Raw genomic sequence first — 26,702 nt, 5'->3', positions numbered from 1 at the left:
AAACCCTTATCCAGCCACACGATTTTTAATATTATCATTTAGTCAGTCTGTTCTTTTAAAATTACTGGTTTTATATTGATGTAATACAAAAGCAGAGTATGCAATGCACTTCACCTGTCATTTATAAAAAGTATTTAATGTATTACATTTTTGAAGTGTTTAAAAAATGCATTATCTGCAAATTCATTACTTTTTATGCATTCCCAAAACATGGGGAATGTATCTCAGACATTGATTAGGAAAAAGTTCTACACAATCTTTTTCTTTTTTTCTTTTTCCATGGGTAAAAATGTTGAAAGCTAAATAGCTGTAAGAAAACGTTTTGAAGTTGAAAAGGGTTTGCTTTTAACACTGACCATCTATAGCTCCTTCAAGTTTTTTATTAATATTTACTAATTTCTTAGGACATGAGGCATCACATCATTCTTTATTATTATTATTATTATTATTCTTTGGATTGAGAATGCTTCAGAAACAGCAAACTTATGCATGTGGAATACAATTGTAACATAACAGCTATAAATGCCAGGATCAAATAACTGAAAACATATGCTATATGCCTGAAATTTTAAGGATGATGAAACTGTCATATTAGTAGCACGCAGCATGTTATAAAGAACTCCCACAATGTAGCAGTTGTTCAAAAGTTGTACCCATCCGGTCATTCTATCTTTATAAAAAGATATATAATACTAGATGGTGATTTATTCAAAACACAGCTGCAGCCTAACTTAAAGGTAATAATAATAAAAAAAAAAAACCTCCCCCCCCCAAAAGACCCTTTTAAATTACAGCGTTAAAGTCATGTCGGTGCACGCAGAATAAAAGAACAGCATTTCCAGAAAATCCAAATTTTATTCTTATCAGACTTTATTTGGGGGGAGGACAGGTGAGAGAGTGGGAGAAGCGGAGCAGCGGTAGAATCATGCTCAGCCGAGCGGACTCTTCCGTGCTCCCTTCAATCAGAAATCTCGAAATGTGGCCCCCAGGATGGGGACGGGGATGGGGACCCCCCGAAGCGCGGTGCCCCGGCCGGAGGGGGCTCTGGGCGCCCTTCTCCCGGCAAGGCGGTTCCACGGCAGCGGGGGCGGAGCGGGCGGGAGCCCCGGCATCCCCGAGGGCGCAGACCGACCCTTCGGCCCCACAGCCTGCGGAGCCCCCCCGCCCTTCCCCATCGCGGGGAGAGCCTGCAGCCGCATCCCTCCCGTGTCCCCTCCGTTGTCCCCCCGCACTGGCGAGCGCCGTACGTTCGGCTGAACTTTCATTTGCGAGTCATTTCGCGCCGCACCCGGCGGGATCAGCCGGACACGCTCCTCGCGTCCCCCGCCGCTGCGGGGGCGGCTCCATCGCCACACCGGGGTCGCCGCGCGGGAGCACACCGGGCTCCCCCGAGCACGGCATCGCCCCCGGCCCCCTCCCTGGCTTCATGGGCCGCCCAGGGTCGCCGGCCGCCCCACAGGAAGGGGGAGAGCGCGACCCCCGGCCCCCTCGCCCCAACCCCCGGCCCCCTCGCCCCAACCCCCGGCCGCCTCCCGCCTCCGTTTCCAAGCCCAGCCAAAGCGGGGAGGGAGCCAGCGGTGCCGGGAGGCGGGATCCCGGCGCGGGGGAAGCCGCGGAGCTCCCCGCACCTGCGGGGCGGGGGTTGGGGAGGTGATGGGAGAGGGCACCGCGCAGCCCCGGCGCCGTTCCTCACCTTTCATCCAGTCGACGACCTGGCTCGGCGACCACTTACTGACGGGCTCCATGATGAGGGCCATGGGCGGCTCGGGGGCGCGGGGCTCGGGCGGCCGCCGCTCTCCGGGCTCGGGGCGAGGTTTGTGCGGGGCGGAGGAACAGCGCTACCCGGGACCCCGGCGGCGGCGGGAGGAGAGAGCCGCTATATCCCCGGTTGCCTCCGCTGCGCTCGCTCGCCGCCTCTGTGCCTCTCTGGGGATTTCAGTTCATGTTGCCGGCTCGGCGGGGAGGGGGAGGAGGAGGAGGAGGAGGAAGGGGGAGGAGAGGGCGGCACGCTCCGACGCCTCCCGCCCCCGCGGACCCGCGGGCAGCGGCGGCGGCTGCCGGCCCCGCCGAGAGGTCGGTCCCCGGCGGTGGCGGAGCGGCGAGCGGGGCGCTGGATCCGAGCTGCCGGCTCCGGTGCCCGGCGGCTCCCGCGGCTTCTCCGCGGCCGCGGCTGCCGCGCCGGTGTCTTTTTCTCCTGGCGGAAATGACGAGGCGGCTCCTGCCACCCGAAAATATCTCCAAGTGAAATGGGAAGCGACACCCGACGGCCGCCCGGGGCGGGGGAGCGGGGGGGAGCGGGGATGACTCGCAAGGTGCCGCGGCCGGCGGGAGGGGGGTCTGGGGCGGCGGCAGCGCCGAGCACCTGCTCCCGGCGGGCCGGGGCAGCGGGGGTGCCTGCGGGGGAGCGCAGCCAGCGGCACCGAGCTGGCGCTTGGGGTGTGGGTTTGTTGGATTTCATTTTCCCTGGAAAAAAAGCATCGCTGCGTGGGCAGTGAAAGTAATTTTTTTTCTTTCTCTTTGGAGAGAAGCTTGGCTGTAAAACGGCGATGACGGACAGTGTCGCCGGGCTCCCCGAGGGAGCCATGCTGGTGGGCACCGCTGGGGTGGCGGCCGGGGTCTGGAGGGAGGGAGAGGAGGGGAGCTGCGCTTTGAGAGAAACTGCACCTTGTTTTGCCCGCCTCACGCCGAGGGTGCCGTAACGGGGCAAACTGGAGTGGAGTCAACCAGCAGAATGGAGGTAGGACTTAGGCAACGTCAGTACGGACAGAGCAGGTGCTCCTCTGCCCTGCCTGTCCCGTGAGTTGCACCACCAAGGTATGGTGGCTGCAGGTGTGAAAATCCACCATCCCTGCAGCTGGAGCTGTTCATCTTCTCTCTCTCTCCCCAGGCTGCATCATCCTGGAGGCTAACTCTAGAAGGCAATTCCCACAGGCCCTGTGCCACAGTGTCTTTTTGTAGGAGCCCCTCTCAAGCACAGAAAGATTCCTCCTAGGATGGCTGTGGCACTCTTTTCAGGCACCCTTCCTAGGAGCCTCTGCTCTCAGGAGGTGGCATCTTCCCCCTGGAACTCCATGCGGTAGATAAATAGCGCTAAAGGGTGTTTTTCTGCTAGTTAGTTGGCCAGTGCACAGCCTTGCCTGCATTTGCATTCACGCTGCTTCTCCTGCCAAGGCTGAGGCAACGACCATCGAGATGTTCCCTCTGATGGTGTTGACTGCTGAACGCCAGCTGCTGACACTGACATTTAATATCTGTATGTGAGGAAAAAAGAGAATTCCCTCACCCCTGAAGTGGTAACAGCAAAGGCATCAGTTCCTTTGCATGGTATGGGCAGTGAGAGAAGCTCTCCCACTTTGATGTGTGAGGCTGAAGTAGTAGTGATGAGGGCCAGTAAGGCATACATAGGGTTGGTAACATCTGCCCCTGGAGACCCAGGAAGACTCCCCCTACCATGTTAGGTAGACTTGACCCTCACTTTAAAGGCTGTACTTATCTTTGAGCAGAATCTTCCTTTTACTGAAAACTGGGCCTTACACATTGTAATTTTCCTTGAATTTGGCTCTAGACTCATGTCTCCTGTGCCACATTTCTACCAACACACTCAGGAGGCCATCTGCTTCTAAAGAGGTTGTGTTACCTAAAACTACCAAAAGAATAAACCTCACTTGTGAATTAAAGCTGACTTTTTCCTTGTGAAAGTTTTGAAAGATATGCAGAATCCTTACATACTGGGTTATTGTTGAAAGAGCATGTCACAATTTTAATTAGAAACCAGTAGTTTGAAAGATTTAGAAGTGTAAGTACCCAAAATCAGACTGAAGTTTGGCATATAATTTATAGCAGCATTGTGTAATTCTCATTGTGCTGAAAAGGGCTTCATAGGTGAGGACAGGGGAAGTTAGTTTTCAGTACATGTGTACGAAGTCCTATAGTTCATAATTATGCATACAGCTGTAGCTTGCCAAGGTAATTGGTAGCTAAAGCAAGTTTTTCAGTAAAGCATAACCCAGTGACCCAGTACTGTCCCCATGGTTAGTATCTATTACTTTTAAAGCCCCTTTATAGTGATTTTATCAAATTATGGAATGGTAAAAGGGAGTTTGCTCCTCCACTTCCGTAAACAGATGAAGTGCTGAGCAGGGGATCTAATTACCTTTATTGTTCTCATAGAGCATAACCATCTCATAAATACTGGGATAAATCCCACTGTTTTACTCAGATCTTGTTTCAGTCTCACTGAATAACATTGGCTTGGCTACGGTAGAGAGGACTTGGCTCTTTATGAGTGACGATAATGTTATCCAGCCACAGTATTTAACTTGATGACCTATTACAGCAATGAATTCTATAGTCAGGACGTGTGTTACATAAAAGTATTTTTTTTTTAATTTGTTCTAAATTTATTGCTGCCTGGTTTTATTATTGTTCTCTCTTTCTAGGATAAGAAGTCAAAAGGAGAGTTGAATGACTTTTTGTGCTGACCTTCTTAAACTATTGTCTCAACCAAAATGCCTTAACCAAAGTTTTTTGGCTGTTTTCATCTTTTAGTTTAGTGGCCTTCATTTTGCTGTCACACTTGTATGAGTCAGGCCTTTTATGTAAAGTGTATGGGACAGGCTTCTGCAGAGACGCCGAACTACAGAATTATGTATTAACTCATCTTTTAGAATGACTCTGATCCCTATAGCGCATTGAAAATTACTGTGTTTAATAATATATCTAAATATACATGTTGTTGTTTGGAAAGTCTCAATTTATTAAGTAGTAAATGTAAAAGTAAGTACACGGTAAAATTCAATATTGAAAGGAAAATAAAAAGAATAGGATATAGTTTGCAACTGAAGTGGAAGACAGAAGCCAACAGTATAGATCGTATATCTGCTTAAATATCCATTCTCTGAGCATCCACGGATATGGATGGACAACTCCAGCAAATAAATTTGAGCATACACACCTCCCGGATCAGCACCTCAGACTGCATGCTCAGAGAAGATACTGCTTTTCTGTCATGGTACATTGTCAAAAAAACCCCTCCCTAGAGTTCAACTGGCAGTCATAGCTGCTATAGCAATACAGATTGAAAATAAGACTAGTAAATCATTCAAGTCAGTCTAATAATGTGCTTTTTGTGTCTGTTTGATCAATAGGACAACTTCTGAAGTAGAGCACTGCTCATCCTGAATAAAAGTGGCAGTTAGATCCAGGTTCTAACACTGGGAGGTTGAATGGGCATTTGCTTTATGTATATGAAGCCAGACTCTACAGTAAGTACCAGTGATGAGTTACAAACATGGCTGTGGGTTCCCCAGAAACTTCACAGACTTTTTGCCAGGATCTCTAGAAAACATACAAGATGCTTAGAAATGACAACTTGAAATCTTGCCCTGAAGTTAGGAAAAGGAATTTAGCTCTCAAAAGATGTTGTTTCTGGTGCTGGATATTAAAGCCGATTCTTTGGATGGAAGGGAGATGAAAACAAGTGGAGGCAAATTAACAGGAACTAAAACTGAAATCTAATAAAAACAGTTGGAGTAAAAAAAAAGAATCAACAAGCAAACAAAGTAAAAAAAGCTAACACTTTCTTCAAGTTAATAAAGCTTGTTTGTCTTTTGATAGCAAATAAACTCTTGATTTTTACAAAGGAGGCTCTATTCGATAAGAATCGAGCTTTTCCATTGGTATTAGCTCACGCTACAAATATCTGCTTTGGATGCCATATCTGCATTACTAGAGTATTTTATTCCACAGCTTGTGGCAACATATAAAACAAGTTGCTGCTCTCCTTGAGTTAAGACACTCGTTTGTCCCTTTTCTGGTAGGGCTGCCATCTGTCCTCTGTTCCCCGGAGCCTTTTTGCCTTCAGAGTGGTGTCTGAGCTGATGCCTCATCAGTGCAAGGATTGCTGTCCCTGCCAGGGCTAGCATCTTCCAAGGGAAAGGGGGAATAACGTGGAATGGGAGGGAAATAACAAATCACCTTGATGCCAGGGGGCCATGGGCAAGCAAAGGAGGAAGAGAAAGGTTCATGATCAGAGGTGCAGTAAGGTAGTAAGCCCCTGGGGAGGGTAGAGACTGGTCAGATTAGGAAAGTTCAGAGGAGCAAAGGGGCTTAGATGGAATTGGAGACCCAAGCTGATTTAGACTGGGGGCCAGTCCCTGGCACTGGAGCAGTGGGGAGGTGTGAAGGCCTGGGAGTGGGATGGGAAGAAGCTCCCTCCCAGCTGAGAAGAGCAGGCCTGTGCCTTGTGGGGGTTGCGTGGCCCACCACCCCACTGGCAGCTGGCCACTACTCGCTTCGTGTCCATGGGCAGCCTCTACCCATGCAACAGAGGCCAGAAAGGCAATGACCCTCCATCGACTTAAGGCCTACATTGCTGTTCTCTCATTTCTCACCATTTACCTTCAACCTCCTTGAAAGCACAAGTCTTTTAAAGCAGTGTTTCAAATGCAAATATCCAGCTCGTAAAGTATATGCCTTACATCCCCAATAGTTTATTTTGACATAAATGGGGGTGGGGGGTGTTGTGCAATTGATATTGTTTTGTATAATCAGAAATAGAAATCATAATCCCCCAAAGACGTTTGATAATTTAAAGTATTCAGAACTCAATTAAGGCTATTAAGAGATTAGAAGTTAGATAAAAGTGGCTAATTGGTAAAAATTGAAGGACTTCAAACACATTTTATAATACAAAGGCTCTTAAAAAATGAACAGGCTGAGAATTTCCTCAGGAAATTCCTATCATTTTAATGAGGTTTCTTCATTTAAAATAAAAAAAGAAACCACTCCATACACAGTTTGAGTCCCACTGCTTCTCTCAGACAGTGGACTCAAGCGATTGCCTGCTGAGACCTCCTCCTTCCCCAGGTTTTGGGGGACATGCAAAGGTTTAATAAGTTTTGACAATCAGGAGGGACCACCCCAATCATCTGACAAGTTCTCCTGCATTGATGGCTGCCAAAGAATTTCTTCCAACCTCTTGCATGGTGGTGGAAATTATCTTTTTGATCATATTGTATCTGATTGTATCTGTTTCTCTGGTCATATTGTATCATATTGTATCAGCTCAAATTGTATCTGTTTCTCAGTTCCTTCAATAGGGAGTCAAGTGGCAGGTTCCTTTTACTGCTGAAAATAAGAATCCCTGGCAATGTGGTGGGCTCTTGTCTTTCTGCATCTCATGGTTTCTCTCATCTGAGGGTCTGGGTGAAGCTTCACAGCACTGGGAAAGAGCGATGCTGCCACGAGGAAGGTGCGAGCCAGTGGCAGAGGGACAATGGGTATGTCCATGCATTTGCAGAGGGCTTTCCAGGAGCATTAGCCACCCTGTTGGAGGTGTGTGGGGAGCTGCCATCTCAAAAGAACAGTTTTCTGTTCCTTCACGAAAATAAATACACAGGTGGTATTACGTGGGCCTTCTCATTTTCTTTTTGTCAGGCACAAGTTCAAGGAGGCTGTTTGTTTGTTCAGCTACCGTGCTAGGCTAGGGCTGCATCTGTGCTACTGCAACACAAATGCCCTGCTCAAAACAATGAGAAACCCAAGGGAAGTGTGCTTCTGTGCTAAAATTATTAGAAAAAGATTATAAAAGAAAACAGCTACTAATTATTAACATCAGGTTCCCACTCATTATTAGCATCACAAATGTAAAATGGCTGCCAACAAGACTCAGCTTGGAAATCTCATTAGAAAGAAATGTCACAGTTTATTCCTGGTTATAAATGCTGTTTTATTACCTTTGGAATGGTTGGCTGGTTTGGCTAAATGCAATGGGTGGCTCCCCTTGAGGTGCATATTTTTACTGATGAATTCATATTAGCAGAAGAATAATAAATATCTGATCATTTTCTAAGCAATCCTGAAAATATTTAATATTGCCAAAGAATGTAGTCATCTAAATTGCACACTGGAGTACAAAAGAAAAAGAATAATGATATGGTAATATAAAAAGGGCAAAACCATAATGAGGAGGACATTTGTCAGTATATGCAGAAAAGCACAATCTGTCTCCCTGGTAATTTGGTAGAGTACAGAAAGTATTACATGCCATATTACAAGTATTACATTTTATTTCTGACTTCAGGAATCATTGCCATATGTTCAAAGTCAGACATGACCTCTTAAATATAGCATGTTCTTTGTTCGTGCTGTGCGGGCTTCATCCTGCTTGGACAGTATTTACTGTGAATAAATTAGAGAGAATATAAATCTTCCAGTGCCAGAAGACTTCATACAAGCCAGCTTTTGTGGATGAAGTGGACAAGAGTAATTTGGCTCCTATTGACCAAGGAAACTTGACAGGTTTGCTTTATTTCTCATATCGAATAACTTGCTCTAAAAACTACTGTTATGTAAATAGTCCCAAATTTCAAGAAGCATTTATTACTTTCAAACATATTTTACACCAAAAGGAGAAAAGAAATATTTTCAAATATTCCTGGTGTAAAGCAACCTATTGATGTTACAATTGAATATGCCCTGATGTGCCCCAATATTGCTATGATTAGAAGTTATTTGAGGTTTCATACTTTTACATGAAGCTTCATGTTTACAGCTTGAAAAATTTGTGACCTAAGGTTCTCTCCCATAAATTATCCTTCCTGGACTCCAAATTCTTCCTGGAGCAGTGTTTGGACTGTGCATAGACCTAAAGGTCCATCCATGTGGTGTCACGTTGAAATCAAAGGGAATTTAGGGAGTCTAATGGCCAGGGTTTGGACTTTTCTATACCATCACCTACATAATGTTCTTTTTTGTACTGCTATTTACAGTCAGACATGGTTAAGGCATAAGAAACAATAATAAGGTAAAGGAATATTATTATTATGAAAGGGAAGTATGAGGAATGTTTCTGCAAACTTTTCTAGTATTAAAGAATTGTAATAATGAAAGAAAAGTATTAGTATAGAAAGGAATGATGGGTCAAGGTGAAAAGGTGGCATTATGAAAGGAGTGACAGGGAATATACTACAGAAAACAATGCAATAATCAGAAGAAAATATTGCAAGAAATTGTGAAAAACAAAGAGTGAGAGAGGCAATGAAAGCAAATATACATATGGATCAATCTGTAGGTATAGTTTGAATTAAGGATGGGGAAGAATGAGAAAGAGTGAAGTCAGGTGATATGTCAGAGTATTGAAATTGAGAGGAAATTAATAAGAAAATTGTCATGAAAGCCAAGAGATCCAAAACGTTGGCAGGTTTTAGAAGAGAAGGATTTTAAATAGGCAGGTAGATTGGACAGGGTGGATTTGAAATACCTAAAGTGACTCAGCAGGAATTCAGCCACAGAGAAGGAGTCAAAACAACTTTAATTAATCAGAGAAGAAAGCTAGCTTCTCCCAAAACAAGTCCAGATCAAGTGCTCAACAAAACCTTTTTTGTTGTTATTTTTTTTGTTCCTTGTGTACTAGAGCTAATGAACTGAGCTCTGCTGAATTAAATGTGCTTAACTCATTCTCTAGCCCTAGTCTCAGCTATTACAGACTGGCTTATGTTCATAGCATTAAGTAGCCTTTATCTCCAAAACCAGGTGGCTGTACCCAGTCTGCATATTTTGAATGGTTCCTGGCCATGCTGACACCCAAACAGTGCTTGAGATTTGTTTGGAAGTTGTTAGCTGTGCTGGGCAACCTTTGAGCAGTTTGGTAGCACAAGCATTCCCATGCCTGGAAATATTCCAAGACCTTGATAGGTTTACTCCTAGGGACTTAAGGATGAAGCCTACATCCATACACAGGCTCTGGCATGGCTTTCCATGTCTAGGTTCATGCTCTGCTATACTCTATCTTGAATGCCAACATCAGGTTAGAACAGGCAGCATCCAGCAGGAGAAGCCAGGGCTGGACAGGATGCTGGACAGACTCCAGCTGGTCTATCAATCCCTATACTTTGACAACCAACAATCAAGGATGTTCTGCAGGTGTTTAAATCTCAAAGGAGAACCCTGGGGTTCTCTGGAGGTGACCTGGGGATATAATCTAAGCACTGTCTCAAAACAGTTTAAAATCAACTGGAAGTATCACAACAGCTCACTTTCCCACAACATACCCCTCCACACCTGTGCTTGGAAAAGGAGTAGAATGAGGACAAATAGGCAATAGCACACTACAGATAAAACCATTTTCTCTCATTTCTTAGTTCCCTCTGTCTTCACAGCCTCAAAGTCCTCCAAGAAAGTTGACCATCCTCCTACCCAAACAGTGCTGCTCCAGCCCTCCAGCATGAGTGCTGCTCCAGTCCTGAGATCTCCTGAAGCTTTTGTTTCTGTGATTATCAAAGGATGAGCAGAAGATAGGAGTCACAGGTTGAAAACTTTGGCAAAGCTCTCAATCGTTGCTTGAATAATTGCTCAGCAGGAGCGTATACCATGGTCTCAGCTCAGATTCCTCTAACCATCCCAATTTTAAAAACTCTGTTAATCCCAGTGACAGCTGGGTATCACACCTATCTAATCTAATCTTCCAAGACATTTCCATTGTACTCTTCTCTGTAGTATTCTGAGTGTTTTAGAGAATTAAATGTCTACTACATAATCTAATTAATATTGATCTTTGGTTCTCTTCTTGCTCAACATGAGCAGGAGGAAATAGCACATAATTCATCTAGTTTAACTACTATTATTTAAGTTATTACAATGGGGAAGCAATGACAGAGAGGACTCTTGCATTTTAGTCAGAGAGCATTGATAATTTTGATTCTTCCAGTCTCTTGAAGGAGTGGGTTCCAGAGAGAACTCTCCTCTCGTGATGTTGAACAACATGGAGAATACTGCACTAGCATACCCAGATTTGTTCAAGTCATTTTTCAGCAGCAGATCTGTAGCATAGATGCATGTTAATATTTGCACTGATGCTGCATATGTGTTTGCATACCCAAAATGAAACTGCATCCAATTTAAGACCTGCCTTGCATCTGTGCACAGGTTTGTATCAGAGTTTGCATAATGCATTACACTGATATGAATTCCTATTGTGCAAATGTGGCCATATGGCTTTTGAGAAATAAGTCATCTTGCAAATAATCTGGAATGAGTCTGTCGGGACTGATGAAGGTCAGGTCAGAATCTGAAGGCATCACAATGATTTATTTGTACACTTTCCCTTTCTTTGCAGGTCAGCTTCTGCCTCTTTAACCAGCCTGAATTTTACATTTTTCTCTCCAGAACTGAGGTTGCTTCTCAGTTGACTGGATTGCATCTCTCCACTCTGGAAGTCAGCAATGTTCTGAACCAAGTCAGCATATGGCAGGCATGGATTGAGTCTCCTACAATCCCCAGATGAAAAATATTGTTCTGTCACTCTTGACTAATGGAAAACCAATAGCAATGAAAAGTCCATGATGATTCCACATCTAAAAACCCTCCCAAAACCCCTAGGTTAAGGCAACATTTTGGGACCATGTGCAGTCTACTTACAGAAGCTCTATGGCCACCTGATCTGATCATTTGGCATGGGTGGCACGATGTGCCAGACAGTGATGCTGGGAGGGACAAAAGCCTTTGTAGTCCTTGCTTTTCCTCTAAAACCCTCTTGTTTTATATCCACCCACTACGTGTCACCTTCACACTGCAGGTACTTAGACCCAGCCTGCAGCTGTAGCAGGTGAGCAGCTACACTCGGGTGTCAAACCAAGAAGAGAAAAGCTGCTTGTGTAATTTCATGGGCCAAGTCTATAGAGAAGGAAGCGAAAGTGCTTCTCCAGCCTTCAGAGTTAATTTTAGGATGGCTTGGGTGGTCATTATGGCCTGGATGACAAGATGCACCTTTGTTTTCATGAAAGAGGTCTGGCAGCCAGCAGCAGCAGTATTTGCTAAGCAAGATCATGCAATGTGCATGATACCAAAAGTATGGGCTTTGCTCATAGTTCATATGGAAAGGAAATGTACTCCCTGCTGGCAGTGCTAGCAGTCAATCTAAGATGAACACAATGTAGTGTATTTGGAAAATTACCAATCACCTCTTTTTTTCCTTTCAGTCCAGGAGAGAAAAAGTAACAGCCCAACACAGGAAAGTGCTGAGCAGGTTTTACATCTGACATGTCCTGCACTCTACAGCAAGTTCCCATCACCATCTCTGGTACATACAGGTTAAATTCGTCACAAATGTATAAAGCAACATGAATGTATCTCGTTTTCCATGGCACCTGTCTTACTGTTAGTGCAAGAAATCTTATAGCTCCCAATAATCATGGAGAAAGTCAATGGGTTACACAGTGATCGTTTACTGGAGCAGGAAATGAGTCAGTACCTGAAAGATAAAACCTTACTGTTTAATATGCATGTATTTGAAGGATATAAAAATCTTAGGAATGAATTTTATTTGGGGCACTTTATGTGGGCTTGCATACTGTACTGGAAATACAATTACTATGCAAATGTACACAGTAACCTTGGGATGAATTTGAGGTATAGGTGGTGGCATCATTCTTGGTTTGAGATCATGAAAATTATTTCGACCCACTAATCCAATGTTACTGTGAGAAGCTAGAGTTGATGTCACCTTTTAACTTGGAGAGAGTTTTTCAAACAACATGCAGTAAAATGTATTTTCTGGATTTATTTTTTTTCAGCACAGTCACATGTATAAATTCAAGGCATTGGATATGATTAAGTAGTTCTGATCTCTGTAACCATTATCCGACATCTGCTCAGCCCTGTGTTAACCACTTAGACAGTTCTCTTTTGTTCATCCTACCTCATACATGTCACTTTTGAGATGAAGAACTGAAGAGATAATTGGATGAAACCAGTGGAGAGCGGGGCTGAGTGCCTCCCCACCACAGACTGTGATATAGCTGCCAATTCAAAGGAGTAGGCAAGTTTCCTCCGCATCACCCTCCTGCTCTTGTTTTCTAAGAGATCCTTTTCCTCTGCGCTGTTAATCTCTCTGACCAGCAATGCAGGCCTGCTTCCAAAGCCTTTTGTGTTAGCACTCGTTCTAGTGGGTCTAATTTTCCTCTGGTTAAACCCAATTAACTCCAGAATAACTCCATTAACTTCACCAAACAAGTGACTATTAAGTGTATGGAAGAGAGAATTCAGTGTATAGCACTGCTTTCCCCAGAACACCCTTGCACGTGAGGAGAGAGCAGGAACCTTGTTGTTCATCATTGCCTATTAATGTGGAGTGTCTGGAGGTTTGTTTTAGTCTCATCTTTGTGACAAGTGAGTCAAAGAGAAGAGTAATGGGGTTTTCTCATGTTTTGGAAAGTTGTTTCATTTTTCAATTTTGTTACTTTGTCATCATGACCTTTCTGCCCAGAAAAAGACATATAGTACTAGGATAAATTGTTCTGCTCTTTTTCTCCTAAAAGTCAATTAGTTTGTTTCGTCATAATGCCTCAGAAGTCTCTGTCAGTCACATAAGATCTTTCTAAAGTAACAACTGCAGCAGGAAAACACATATCCAAACACTGCCCAAATGCAGTCATACAACCACAAGGCTGCATATTATTCTTTTATCTTGTTTCCAGAGAATAAAGAAAGGAAAGACAACACTTATGGTGAGAAAACACTGGAGTTTTTCAAAAGTTAGTTTACCACTGATAATAATCCAGCGTGTGCACTGCTCGCACTTTGAATAAAGCTTAAAAATATCTCAAACTACTTACCCTTAATATATGAAAAGTCAAGTGTGTTATAATTGGTAGTCAAGTGACTACTTAGAGGAGCTCAAAGCATCAGAGAAATTATGTCAGACTGTAAAAAAGGATTGTGTACATTTGCACCCAATTCAAGCCACTCATGGTAGTAGAGAAGTGTTAAAAATTGCATAAAATTAGCATTTGTCAATCATATATTCAACAGGAAATTCATACTGGGAGAAGGTTAATTTTTTTAATGCTATGTTGGGGAAGTATTGACCAGTAAATTAACATTCCCATACTCCAGAAGTGTTTTTTCTTAAATACATACCCAAATTTATGCAACAAATCTTTTAATGTGATATTTGAATGCAGATGGTGTGTAGTTTATGTTTCTGCCACAGAATGGAGTAGGCCAACTCATTTAATTGTTTCCAGTCTTTATTGCTTCATGGTGTTCGTATGGGTAATTCCATTAATTCACACCAGCTCTTGAGAAGTGCATCAATATCTTGAGCAAGCTGAAATTTTCCTGCACATACATACATGCACCTACTTGGGATTAGCCTTTTAAAAGCTTTTTCACTCTATTTGTCCTGGTGCTTGACATAACCACCTGTCACTGCCTTCATATTTATATAACATCTCTCAGTCAGGGGTTTCAAGCAGTATGTGTATCAGTACAAGAAAATGTGCAATATTCCTCTGAAATATTTATAATCCTCTTCTTGTGGAGGTGGAAAATATGACACACAAAGGGTAAGAAACCTGTGGGCATGCACAGCTCGAAGACCCAGAGTCCTGGCTCCCAGCCTTGTAACCTCAAGGCTCTTTTTTATCTTTGGGGCATTTCAGAAAGAAAGCCCATGACTCCCAGAGATGTTCCCGAAGGACTGTCCCACAGCACTCCTGAGATCTGGTACAATGAGAAACCCAACAAAACACTGGCATCTGCAGGAGAATACCCCAATGTACTGGTGGACAGACAGGGTAAGAGAGGGGGAGAGGCTGGTGCCACTGGCATGCTCAGGGCAGAAAGGCTCTGAAGGGCAGGATTTGGGAGCCAGCGCCCACCAGGCAGCCCTCCACCACTGCCCCACTCTTTGATGCTTGGATCCATGTGGAATCCAGGCTGGCTACACCAGCAGGGAATGCTACACTGGAGCAGCCAGACCTTTGCTGGTGTCTTGCAGGAGGCCTTTGCAACCCACCTCTCCTGTGTGTGGGGCTGTGAATTGTCCAGCTGTATCACTGACTGACTGGAGTCTGCAGCTGTGTGTTCTCTCTGCAGCCTGGCTGCTCCATGGGCCTGCTGCCCCCACAATGGCTCTTGTGCTGTAAGGGGAACCAGGAGTCCGGAGGGAGGTGCATAGCATTGTCTCTACTTAGGGTGAAATTCAGATGTAGACACTTAGGGCCCCCCTAACGTTTTGGTTCCCTCGAAGATTAAGTGTATGCATTTGACCAATATCAGTTAAAGTATGCAGCAGGTACACATTAGGTAGCTGGTAAGTATGTTTTCAAGTAGTCTTAGGTTTTGTGAGTTTTCCAGATCCACAGAAATGTAAAGAAGTCTAAAAATACCGAAGTAAGATATGCAACATTTTTGAACTCCCAAGTCCTTACTTTTTTTAAATATTTGATCTCCTGGGAAGTATTTTTAACTCTTGATGCTCTGTCTCAGCTGCCTCCTCTTTTCTATGTTTTTGCCTTCTCTCACAAGCTCTTGGTTATAAAATGCTCCAAAAGTGGGTGCTTGCTTTCTCGAATAAGTTCTCTGCATATTTGTGTTTCCTTAGAAGTTGAATTTGAGGTCACCAACAAAATCTTGGCAGAGTTTAAGATGTTTTACATGTTAATGTTAAATAATCTAAACTTACTACAAGATACAAGGTTTACTATTAAAATTTAGGGGATTATTTAGCAAAAGGAAGCCACTCAGTGCTTTTATTGGCATAATTCTAGTATTCTATAATTCTTCATGGAATTCTAATATTCTAAAATTTTCTCAATATAATTCTAGAACTTCAAAAAAAATCAGATTTTCTCATCAAAGATCTATTTTCACAGGGAACCTAACGTCCAGTTACAGAGTTATGAAGATGTATTATAGCAACAGTATCCATGGAGCTTTGACTTTTTCATCCAAAGTAGGCAGTTTGGGATTTTTTCCCCTCTAGGTTACACAGTAAATGTAAAACTTCCTTAAAAACAATGAAAATAAGAGGCTGTCCATCAACCAGAGTCATATAGAGGTATAGATTTTATCATTCACCTCTAAATTTTTTACTAAGCAATCACTCATAGATACTCTGAAATCACTGCTGTACGATTGGGTTGCTCACATCCAGAATGGACAGGCATCACTGGTGATGACACTGAATATTGTCTCTACCTCTGCTGTTCACACCTGCAACCACACGATCTCACAGTGGGGCATCAGCCTAACAGCCAGCCCTTCCACTGCCTCCATCTCTCAAAGCCCAGGTGTCGGCAAACAGGGTCAGCAGTGGTGGTGGTTGGGATCAGTCAGGGCAGGCAGGCAGTGATGGCCTGAGCTGAGCCACAGAGTGGATGCCTTCATAAACAGCTACTAGTAATAGCCTTTGAACAGGCTGTTCCTGGGCAATTCAAATTAACATCTATATAGGAAGAAGGAGGATGCCTGGCTATGGTCTTGGAAGTGGTTTGTGTGATGCCATCGGCACTCCTGCCACAAGTAGGGAACCATGGCTGATGTCAGTCTGCACCAAAATAGGTCAAGGCAGGATTGCCTTTGTGCTCCACAGAACAAGACCTGCAACAAGTGAATTATTTAGTAGTGATGCACACCCTCTGAATATTCTTGCCCTATTTAGGAGCACACAAATGAAATATTTGTTATGAGACTTCTGTCCTCATCTTGTAAATCAAATACATGCCAGACAGTTTGGGCAATAGGTTCGTACCTCACCTATGAATCAATTTGTGTTTATTGCTGTTCTGTTTTGTTTTTTATTATTATTTTTATTTTTACTACTTCCCATATTTTTAATTGGTAAGAAATATGATGCAATGCAAAACATTAAAATTAAATCAGAGAGCGTATATCAAGAAGTATTTCTCCTTTGAATGTTGAAGGACATTTTGTAGGAAAGGTGCAACAGAACAACTTGTAGCTTGTCTTCTTGAGGAGTTTGGTAGAGATGAGGACCAGAAAGCATCAGTCTTACTAAGGCTTGACAGCAACTTTAGTATGCCATGGTCTTTTGGGATGTATATTGCCATTATTGCATCTTTTTCATATAAGAGAAAGAAGTGGGTTCAGTGCCCTTGGGACAAATTCAGAAAAAGTGCATAGTAGAGGGCTGGATTTCTTTGGACATTTTCAATTAGATCCTTTTCTGTCTTTGGGAGTTCAGCTTATTAAAACACATGCAAATGTGGGGGAAAATGCCCATTAGAAGGGCTCCACATGGCTGAAGTGCAGCTGGTGTGGAGCAGACTGCTATGCCTGCTTACATATTTTGTGTGTAAGTAGGAGCAATAATTTCTTTTAATGGCAAGTTTGGGTGTGGAGACTTGGGAAAGTTATGGATAATTGAGTGGTGAAGTTAACAAGCATAAGTTCAAGCACATTAAACTCCTGGGACATGTGTTTTCACTCAAAATAAAGAGGCTGGCGTTTGCAGCAATTTAAACAGAATTAAGCTACAGAAAATGAAAGCAATTTTATTCCTGCATAAGAGCACCCATATGGTGTTTATCAACCTGCAGGTTAGGCATGCTTACATTCCACCTTTATATGGTTAACTTTCCTGCATGCCTTCATAGTAGGCATGGTCTATGACTTTTCAGTTAGTTCAGGAAGCCTAAAGTATGCTACTTGTACAAATACTATTACTTGTTTGTAAATTAATATGGAACCCATCACTAGCTGTAATTGCAATAAAATTGTTGTAATAGTTGCTTAACAAATACACCAGATTAATACTTCTACTTTCAGAGCAAAAAAAGTGACATAGTATACCAGGACTAGCTCTCCAACAGAAATGAACTTTTCTTTGTTGGTGAATTAGTAATTTTTTTCTTCCCAGACTGTACTTCATCAGGTACATCCATCCTGTCAAATAACAACTCCCCAGTTCCTTTCCAGTTTCTGTCCTCTAATCATCCATGTTAGTCCAATCTCAGTCTCATTTGGCATGAACCTACTAGATCTCCCCCAACCAAAAACTGTGCATACAAACAAAAAGTGTATATACTTCTGAGGACACTTGGCTCCAGGGCACCCTCCAAGATGTCAGTGTGGGACAGGATTTATCTGCCTCTGCCTCATACAGTGTCTGTCAGCAGACAGTGGAGGGCATCGGTGTGTTCACCACAGAGGGAGACCTTTGGAGCTGGGGTTAGGTTCAACACACTATACACATTTTGTATTTTCTTTGGACTAACTCTAATGTTAGGAATTAATTAAATATGTTCCTGTGTGCCAAATGCCATGCTCTCTATCCCTCCCTTCTCTCTTTTCTATTTAAAGTTAGACACCAACTTCTACTTTCATTTCATCTCATTGAAGGTACATCTACAGTCTTGTTTCTAGCACAGTTGAAGTGAATTTCTCAATTGCCCCAATCTACTGTGCTATGACTCTTGCTGGAGTCAGGTCTGTGAGCACAAAAACTGGATTCCTTTAGACAAAAATACACCAGAAGACAAGCTCCAGTGGCACAACTAATGGCCTCCAGCTCCAGGTGAGTTTCAAGACCAGGGACCAGACCAGAGATGCTTGGAGCTAATGAAACTCGTAAATGCCTATGTCCACTTCCAAATATAAACTTTGGATTTGGTACCAGGTATTGCACCTTTTGAAATCCTTAACTTCTTGCTACTGTCAAGTCATTTTGTAGGCATGACTGGACACCAAGAGAAATCGTGTGGCCCCAAGGTGCACGTGGTGCTTGGATTTCCAGTGTCTGCATTTGGTCACACTGCAATCCAAGGGCTAGCCTTGATTACATTGGTTTTAAAGGACAGCAACTGCAAGGAAGGAGAAAATGCACATTCAGGAAACACAAAAACAGAACTAAAATACTACCTGTGTGTCTGTCTGTGTTTATATGCATATGTGTGTGAGCAATCTGGTTGAGTGAAAGGTGTCCCTGCCCATAACAGGGGGATTGGAACTAGATGATCCTTAAGGTCCCTTCCAACCCAATCCATTCTAGGATTCTGTGGTTCTATGATTCTATATGTGTGTGCATGTACCCACTGGGATCATCTGCTCCACCTGGCTGCCGGCCGTACCTGGGGAGCCACAGTAGCCTCTCCTCCATCAGTCTGCTGCCTGCAGCAGCTCTTAATGTTGCTCACTGCCTTCCCCTTGTGCACAAACACAGCCTGCATATATTTTCCTTCATTTAGTACTGCACTGGCCTTTCTGCTGGCAGGAGGGTGGGAGCCATAATCTCTTCCAAGGCTGATGCAGTTGGTGTGGAGTGGATAGGCTGTCAAAAGTGCCAGCATCCTTCCCTGCAAGACCAAACGTGTCATCCCTGAGGTTTTCCATCTGGCAGGGAAGCAGCAGTCCTGAGGTTACTCTTGAGTTCTGCTCCCCTGTCTTGAATTACTTCATAAAATGAGCTTTCCAAACAGAGATTATGTTTTCCCACTATGTTAAGCTTACTGTTGCGTTTAAAGATGATTTTAAAGCATTTAGCTCAGTGATGGGCATCATCCTGTGTCTGATGCAACAGATTCATAGTATATTTGTCAAAAATGAATGAGTGTTATGCTAATAAAATGTTATTAGAACAACTGTTTGCAAAGGTTTGAGTCTCTTATATGCTTATCATAGTACAGTTAATTAGGTTTTTTTAGATTATGAAAGCATTCATATGTTCATTTAAAAACAAAAAGGCAAGTAAAAAAAAGGAAATTAAAATAATGATTTAAAATTCTAATTAATCATAGGGATCTGTTTTCCTCTGAATGGCTCAGACGCTGGCTTGGGGTTTTTTTATATTAGATGTGAAATGGTTATAACATAATTAATACCTTTTAAAGAATTTAATTTCTTATAATTATCACAAAAAAGGTTTTAAAAAATTGAAAATTTTCACAGAAAATTGGAAGTTTGTAATGAAAAATCGCTCAGACCGTAAGTCCATTATCTGACTTCAGCACTTGCTCTATAAAATTTGAAACTTAACAGATACAAAATGCAAAACAGTTCAATTCAAAACAAGCTTTTGAGTCACGCACAGCACATGATACTGTTCTATGGCCCCCTCATTAGACACAGGCAAGAAGTGACAAGTATTTTGTGCCTCCACTACAGACTCTGAGAGAGATGCACCTTGCTTAACCTGAAGTAAGCAAACTTCTAGACATCTCAGCCTGAGCTGGTCACCTTCAAAGCCTGTTTAAGAGAAGTAGGCACTTCTAGAGGACAATTTATCTTAAAGATCTGTCTTAGAGGAAGCCCTCTGGAAATAATGGTGTCTGTCAGCAGACTGTAAAATGATCCAATAGTGAATAACTCAGATCCAGACATTTAATTTCTCAGAAAATCTAAGCTTGAGTAGATGAGTTCCATACTCTGTGAGAACAAACACAGAGGCTAATGTGACAAAGCAACAAAAGTAATGCTGGGCATGTGTGTGCTTGAGAAGAAGTCAGAAGAGCACTACATGAAGCCACATATTTTGGGCATCTAAAATCACCAGTTATCTCAAGGGCAAGAAAAGAACTTTCCTCGGGGGTATGAAGTGTACCTAGTTTGAAGAGATCATCCATATTCTTGGTTTATAGACTTAATCTTTACATGATGTAACTTGACTGAAATAGGCCAGCAATACACTAGCAATCTTCCTGATATATTTCATATGGGAACTAAAATATTATGCTTATGGTCAACATTAAAAAGTGTCTGCATATATGTATACTCAGGTATACACATTTTAACCCAAAACTTAATTCAAAGTTACTACTGCATATCACACAATCTAAAGGAAATTAATGAAAGATGTATAGGTATGCATACATACACAGCTGATTTTTTTTTTGCTGTGGTACAGCTCTTCCAGTCATTCCAGTTAGTCATAACTCTAATAATGTTATTTCATTTTTCTTAACCACAGGTGCATGTGGTATGTTCCTCTTGGTTGGTTTTCTGTTTGTTTGTTTTTGTTGGTTGGGGTTTTAGTTGTTTGGGTTGGTTTTGGTTGGGTTTTTTTTCTTTTACATGTATAATGTGCTTTGTAGCATCAGCTGATCTAATGCACCTATATGTATCTCTGAACCATAGCTGGAAAATCCCACAGACAGAATATTGTTGTTGCCATAATATATTCATGAGCTGTGTCCATGTTTTCACTTCCAGCGGTGCACAGGGGATAGTAGTGATGTCCCAACAGTGGACTCAAACTTGAGTAGGTGGCTGTGATCCATTCTAATCTCCTCCTGAACTTCTTTGGGTAAAGAATTTGGTTTTGGGTGAAATTCCCTTGGGTGAAACATTGAGTAGGAGTGAGTGTCAGAATTCTCACTGACTTCAGATGAAGCAAGATATCACCCCTAGAATAACTGTTACTATTGTGCCAGACCTCAGGTTTTCAAGGAAGCCATATGCCCTAGAACCAGAGCCTGAAATCAGGGCTCTGTCTTTCCCACACAACCAAAAGGAAAAAACAGCTTACACCACCTGAAAATCTGATCTCTTTATGTCCTGTCAGTTTTGGCAAATGCCAGTGAATCGTCAACTGATGCCAGTTTTAAGTTAATAGTTTTGAGAGAGTTTAGTCTTTCATATTAAACTAACTAGGAAGAGACTCCATTTCAGTACTGCTAACAGGTAACATTTTTCTGACTTAAATCTAGTGAAGTTAGTTATTACATCCAATATCATGTTTTATGGGCAAAGTGGAAACAACATATATAAAGACAGGAATTTATTGTTAGTATAATTGAAACCTTAGCAGTCTAATCCAAGAGTCATTATTACTCCAGATGCAACTATTACAGAAAAAACAAGACTATGTCTATGCAGAAAAAGTTTCAGTTGTAGTAATAATAATAATACAGCTAAAACTGTGACATGCAAACTCCTTAGTTTCTACCCCTTCTCCTGGTATAATGCTTTCTCTGCCCCAGCTCCTCTGGGTCTGAGTGCTGCTGCTTTTGCACAGGTGTTGGAGTCAGCAGGGTTATGAGTAGTTGTTGGCATCCATAGTCCTTCACCAGCAGGGATTTGATGTTCATATTGATGGTTTCCTCTTCCTCACTCTAGGATCTATTTAGGTTCATTTTTGAATGTTAGCTAACAAGCTCTTACACCTTTGCTCTTTCTTAATTGGTCTGAGCTCCACAGGAGATCCGACTTTGCTAAATACAGAGACTTATACTAGATACTATTTCTTTGTTTTACTTGCTTCCCCTAAAACCAGTTTTGTCCAGCTTCAGGTCTGCATTTCTTTATCTGACACTGGTGAGTTGTTTATAGCTCTAGGATCTCCAGAGACAAACCCATCTCCTATCGCCCAGTGCTGGTACTCCCCCACACCACACCCCCACCTGCACGTCCCAGAGCCATCACTGTCTCACCAGGAGGGTATTTCTCCTACTGCATCACTACTGTGCAGTCACAAAAATACAGCAGCACCATACAGCAATAAGCAAAATAAATCAAAATAACCACAGGCACCTGGTCAGAAGGAAAACTGCAGTTACAGCCAAAGCAAGTTTAAGTGAAGCTGTGGGCAGGTCAGGCAGAGCAAGCTGGACCAGCTTCAGCACTGAGGCTTAGCAAAACCAACACAAAACCCATGGCCAGATAGTGACCACAGCAATCCTGTGTTGCAGGTCTGTGTGGGCATGCAGTTTGAGTTGAAGCAGGTTGCTAGCTCACTATACTGAATGAAGTACATGAAAATGAAATTTATGAAAGAAATTAATTTCTAGCACATCTTGGAAAGAAAATTTTTTAGCATTACAGAAGCAAGGAGAAAGTTCTCCAGTGTCCGCATAAATCTCAATGGAGGTGGGATGTTCATATCAAATTTATGGAAAGGTGTTGAGGATAGTTGTTGGAAGGATTTCATTTCTATAAGGATAGGAGTTAATACTGAAATATCCCCTCTAATATTTGTTCACTAATCTTCCAAAGTTTTCATGCAGAAAATTTCTTCAAAGTATCTTTTTGCTTGATGGACCATAGCTATATTTATTTCTGTATGCTAGATACTGTAGATACAGATGATGTTAAAAAGACAAACTCTGTATTTGTGTGGCTTTTCTTTTCTCAAGCTTCTTTTGCTTGCACCTTCAGACTTCTCCCTGAAGAATTACTTTGTTATTTATGCTGCTCCATTCACCAAGAATAAATCTGTATTTTTAAACTGATCTAAAACTGACTGAGCTCATAAAATACTTCACACTGATTTGTGTTTGTGGCAGAGGCGGTTCTCCATGCTTTTTAATGTATGTCTAACAGAGGCCTTTTACATGATTAAAAATCTTATTTAAGGAGTGGGGACACAGAGTCCATTTCTTTTGCTGCTGAGGATGCTCACCTTGAGCATGCAGAGTTCATTAGGTTAGTGGGGGGGACTCTATCAATTCATGTTTGGTTTTTGGCTTTTTGCTTCCTCTGAAGCTGAGGCAGGAGAAAGGGAGGGTTTTTCAGCATAAACGCTTCAGCACTCACCTGGGGGCAAGACCTCACTTCCCCTTCACATGAAGCCGGATTAAATCCCTGCTATAAATCACTTCAGACCTAGGCTCCCAGATATGTCTGACTTCAGACCTTGGGTTTTTGTCCAGAAATACAGAGTGGCATGGATCTCCCTTCAGGTAGGAGCCATGAACTTAACCAACCTGAACAGGTTTGAGCCTGGATAGGTGCCCCAACTTGCAGCACTCACTGACTGAGCTGCTCTGCAGGTACAGACAGATGTGATGTTATGAGTGATATGATACCCCCCCCTCGCCAAGAGGTGCTGGGGGAAAAGTCCAGTGGTGGGTATCCCCCTGACTGGACCATGGGTGTCCAGGAGCTTCAGGACCATACTACTGCTCTTAAGTGTTTAACTTGCATCTTAATCTTATCCCAGGTCCCTGAAGTCTTCCATGGATGTAATTGTGAAGTGTGGTAATTCAGTGACTGCTAAGTTAGAAAGCTAAAATTGTTAAAAGTGTTAGCTGAAAGGTCTGACTTCTAAAATAAGAATATTTCAAAAAGATTGTAGTTCCAGTGCTTTGTGGGGAAATACCTCTTCTATAAAGATCAGGAGAATATTTTTTATAGTGCCTGATATTTTTATGTTGAAATAATGGTAAATAATTATGTTCCCTTATTCTGCCCACCTCACCACCCTAGATGAAAACGGGAGTGAAAAGCAGGACTCTTTGCATAAATAGGAGCAATATTTTAAATCTTCAAATATGTTATTTTTCTATCATTAACAAGAAGAATATACTAAAAACATAAAATAGCAGTTAACTCTTTTTCTGTTAAGAAGTTAATTTTTTTCAGATGGGAAGTAAGGAAAATTCTCCCTCTCCTCTTTTTATTTTGATTTTTTAACTTACTCCAGTGACAGGAAAGACAGTGTGAGAGAAAAAGAAAAAAATAACAAAGAGATTTGCAGAATGAAACATTGACTGGACCTTTTTGTTAATGTCAAAATTTTGCTTAAATATAATAAATATTTTAAAATTTTTATTTATTTGAACTCTCAAGTTTTTATAACTTCTACAAAACAAACTGCTTAAAGTTTTTGTATTTAAATATTCACATCAGAAACTTTACTCTTCTAAAAATGGCCAGATTTTAGAGTACCCACATTCCCAATATTTCCAGATGAAACTATGCATATTGTTGCCACTTTTTGAATACTGACCTTTTTGAAAACTATCTTAAACTAAACACTAGCAACATTTGAATATCTTTTTAATGTCATATTGACTAAACACGAGAACAAGCATTTCAACGAGAGAATGAATGTCTGAGTGTGTCTCGTGAGGGCAAAGGGCATAACAAATTTTTGGTAGAAACACCTAGCAGAACACCCTTTTAGCAATTAAATAATATGGTACTGTAGGAATGGCCCTAAATTTTAAAATGGAGAAAATATTTTAAGAAGAAACTTTTGTATATATCAAGCCTCACTAGGTTTAGATGTTTGTCATATCTCCCACGGCCATGTATTATTTTATCTGTCTCCTTTTCATTCTTTTTCTGCCATCCTCCTGCCCCTACCCATCAGATTTCAGACTGTCAGAGATACTTTATGAGAAAGTAAAGTTGCTGCTGGTTACTACAAGGCACTCTGCTACCTTACCTATCCATATTATGATGGGGTTTACCCCTGTGGACAAAATATAAACTGATCTATGCATAGCAGATCTGGGAAATTTGTGGTTATCCAGCCCATTTGTATGTATTTGTGGAAGGAAAAATAATCAAAGCAGTAGAGTTTTTTTTTTTCTTTAATGTTCTTTTACTTGGACTGCTTATTTTCCACATACATTATTTATTAGACTTTGGTGCATTTTGAGAGAAACCAACTCTCATAAAACTTTTAGATTGAGAATTTTCTAACCTGTTGTGGTAAGCATTAAGCTTCTTGGATTCTTACAATTAATTATCATTATTCATGTTTACCTACAGAAAAACCACATAGGCTTTATTTGCCCTTTTCATCTTTTACAGGTTAACTGAATATTTAAGGAGTTCCCTGAAATGAATATTGTAGAACAGGAAGGCCAAAAAGCCCATCATCAGAGCCACTCAGATCACTTCGCTTAATGACTAACAAAGAATACAGTCTGAAAAATATTTTATACTACAGCGTGATTTGGTTCTCATGCAAACATGTAATTACAGAAATGACCCAGATTGTTTATCCCTGGGAACATCTGTTCTGGTTTTCTGGAGTTGTTTAGTTTGGCAACTTACTATCAAAAGCAATTTGTACCCGGTATATTGACCTGACCAATATGATAATTAGTCTGGACATTCTGGATGAAGTATTTTAATACCTTATTAAAAATTTTGTACCACATGCACTTTGCATATTCCACCTTAAATATTCACTCGTACAGTCAGATTTTTTAAAGACAATAAGGAATTAATTCATAAATTTATGAATAAGCTATCCCTTTTTGGTTACCCATTATGAACATTTCAACTCTGCGTAATATCATAATATGTATATAATAATGGATCTCTGTAAATAAATATGTATTCACCTTATAGCCAAGCTGGATTGCTGCTTCTGCACTTCGAGTATTTTTCCTCTGTCAGACTTCATATCATCAAGCTCCCTCTTATTGATTTCTTCACTTTGTTTTTTATTTACTCAGTCACTTGGAATAGGAAAACCTGGTAAATCGGAGAGAAACGTTAATGTTATTTTGACGTATTGTTGGTACTTTTTGTTCACGCAAGGTCATTTTCTAGTCTCTGTGAGATATAGAGAACAATAAACAAACCTGTTTACTAAAGACACAGTCTTTACCTTAACAACACTGAAATATGATTGACTCTTACTAAAATAAGATTACATTTATTTATCCTACATGAAACAGCATGACCTTTTCAGTACCACTTTACATGTCGCAGATTTGCTAAAACAGACCCCATGGTGTGATTAATGAACTGTTCCACTCATGGTAATGAAATCTCCAAAGACAGTCAGTAACTGCCTCTTCCCAGATGCCCCAAAAAAGCCAAATTTACCTTACTGTTCGCAAATTTGGGGATAACGTAATACAGTGTTTCCATTTTTTCAGCCTGATGTGCTCCCTCCCCCAGAGCCTCCACTTGCAGTTCGCTTTAATATAGTCTCAGGGAGGAGACTGTCAGAAGAAACAGAAACCTCCAAAACAGACTATAGAATGCTGCTGCAGGTACAGCATACCGAGGGGCACATTTGGGTATGCACCTATCAAAGGGGCTAAAGAAGCTCATTTTGAAGAGTCTCGCCCAGGATGGGCTCTCCTTCACTGAGGATATGGTTGCAAATGGGTGACAGTGCAGTTCCAGTCTCGTGAGTCTGCTCAGCATCTCCTGCTGCTCAGCACCTCCTGCAGATTCAGGGGCTGCTGCTCCACTACGGCTACAGTCCTTCAAAT

At 41.8% G+C, this 26,702-nt stretch overlaps 1 protein-coding gene across 6 annotated transcripts in view; it reads right to left on the bottom strand.

The window, feature by feature from the left end:
• CNKSR2 (connector enhancer of kinase suppressor of Ras 2) overlaps positions 1-1,972 on the bottom strand; it is a 207,682-nt gene extending 205,710 nt beyond the window's left edge. For 4 of the 6 annotated variants that reach the window (XM_017831465.1, XM_017831471.1, XM_017831468.1 and 1 more), the window contains exon 1: positions 1,694-1,757. In XM_017831465.1, the coding sequence (XP_017686954.1) occupies positions 1,694-1,757 (64 nt within the window). Of the gene's footprint in view, positions 1-1,693 lie in introns of all 6 variants that reach the window. The other 2 variants (XM_017831466.1, XM_017831467.1) reach the window with 1 other exon arrangement.
• Between the last annotated feature and the right edge of the window lie 24,730 nt (positions 1,973-26,702).

This window comes from Lepidothrix coronata, unplaced genomic scaffold, assembly GCF_001604755.1.
Source record: "Lepidothrix coronata isolate B3197 unplaced genomic scaffold, Lepidothrix_coronata-1.0 Scaffold191, whole genome shotgun sequence".
Lineage (NCBI taxonomy): Eukaryota > Metazoa > Chordata > Aves > Passeriformes > Pipridae > Lepidothrix > Lepidothrix coronata.
The sequence above is the reverse complement of the archived record's forward strand: the minus strand, read 5'-3'. Positions and strand labels throughout refer to the sequence as shown.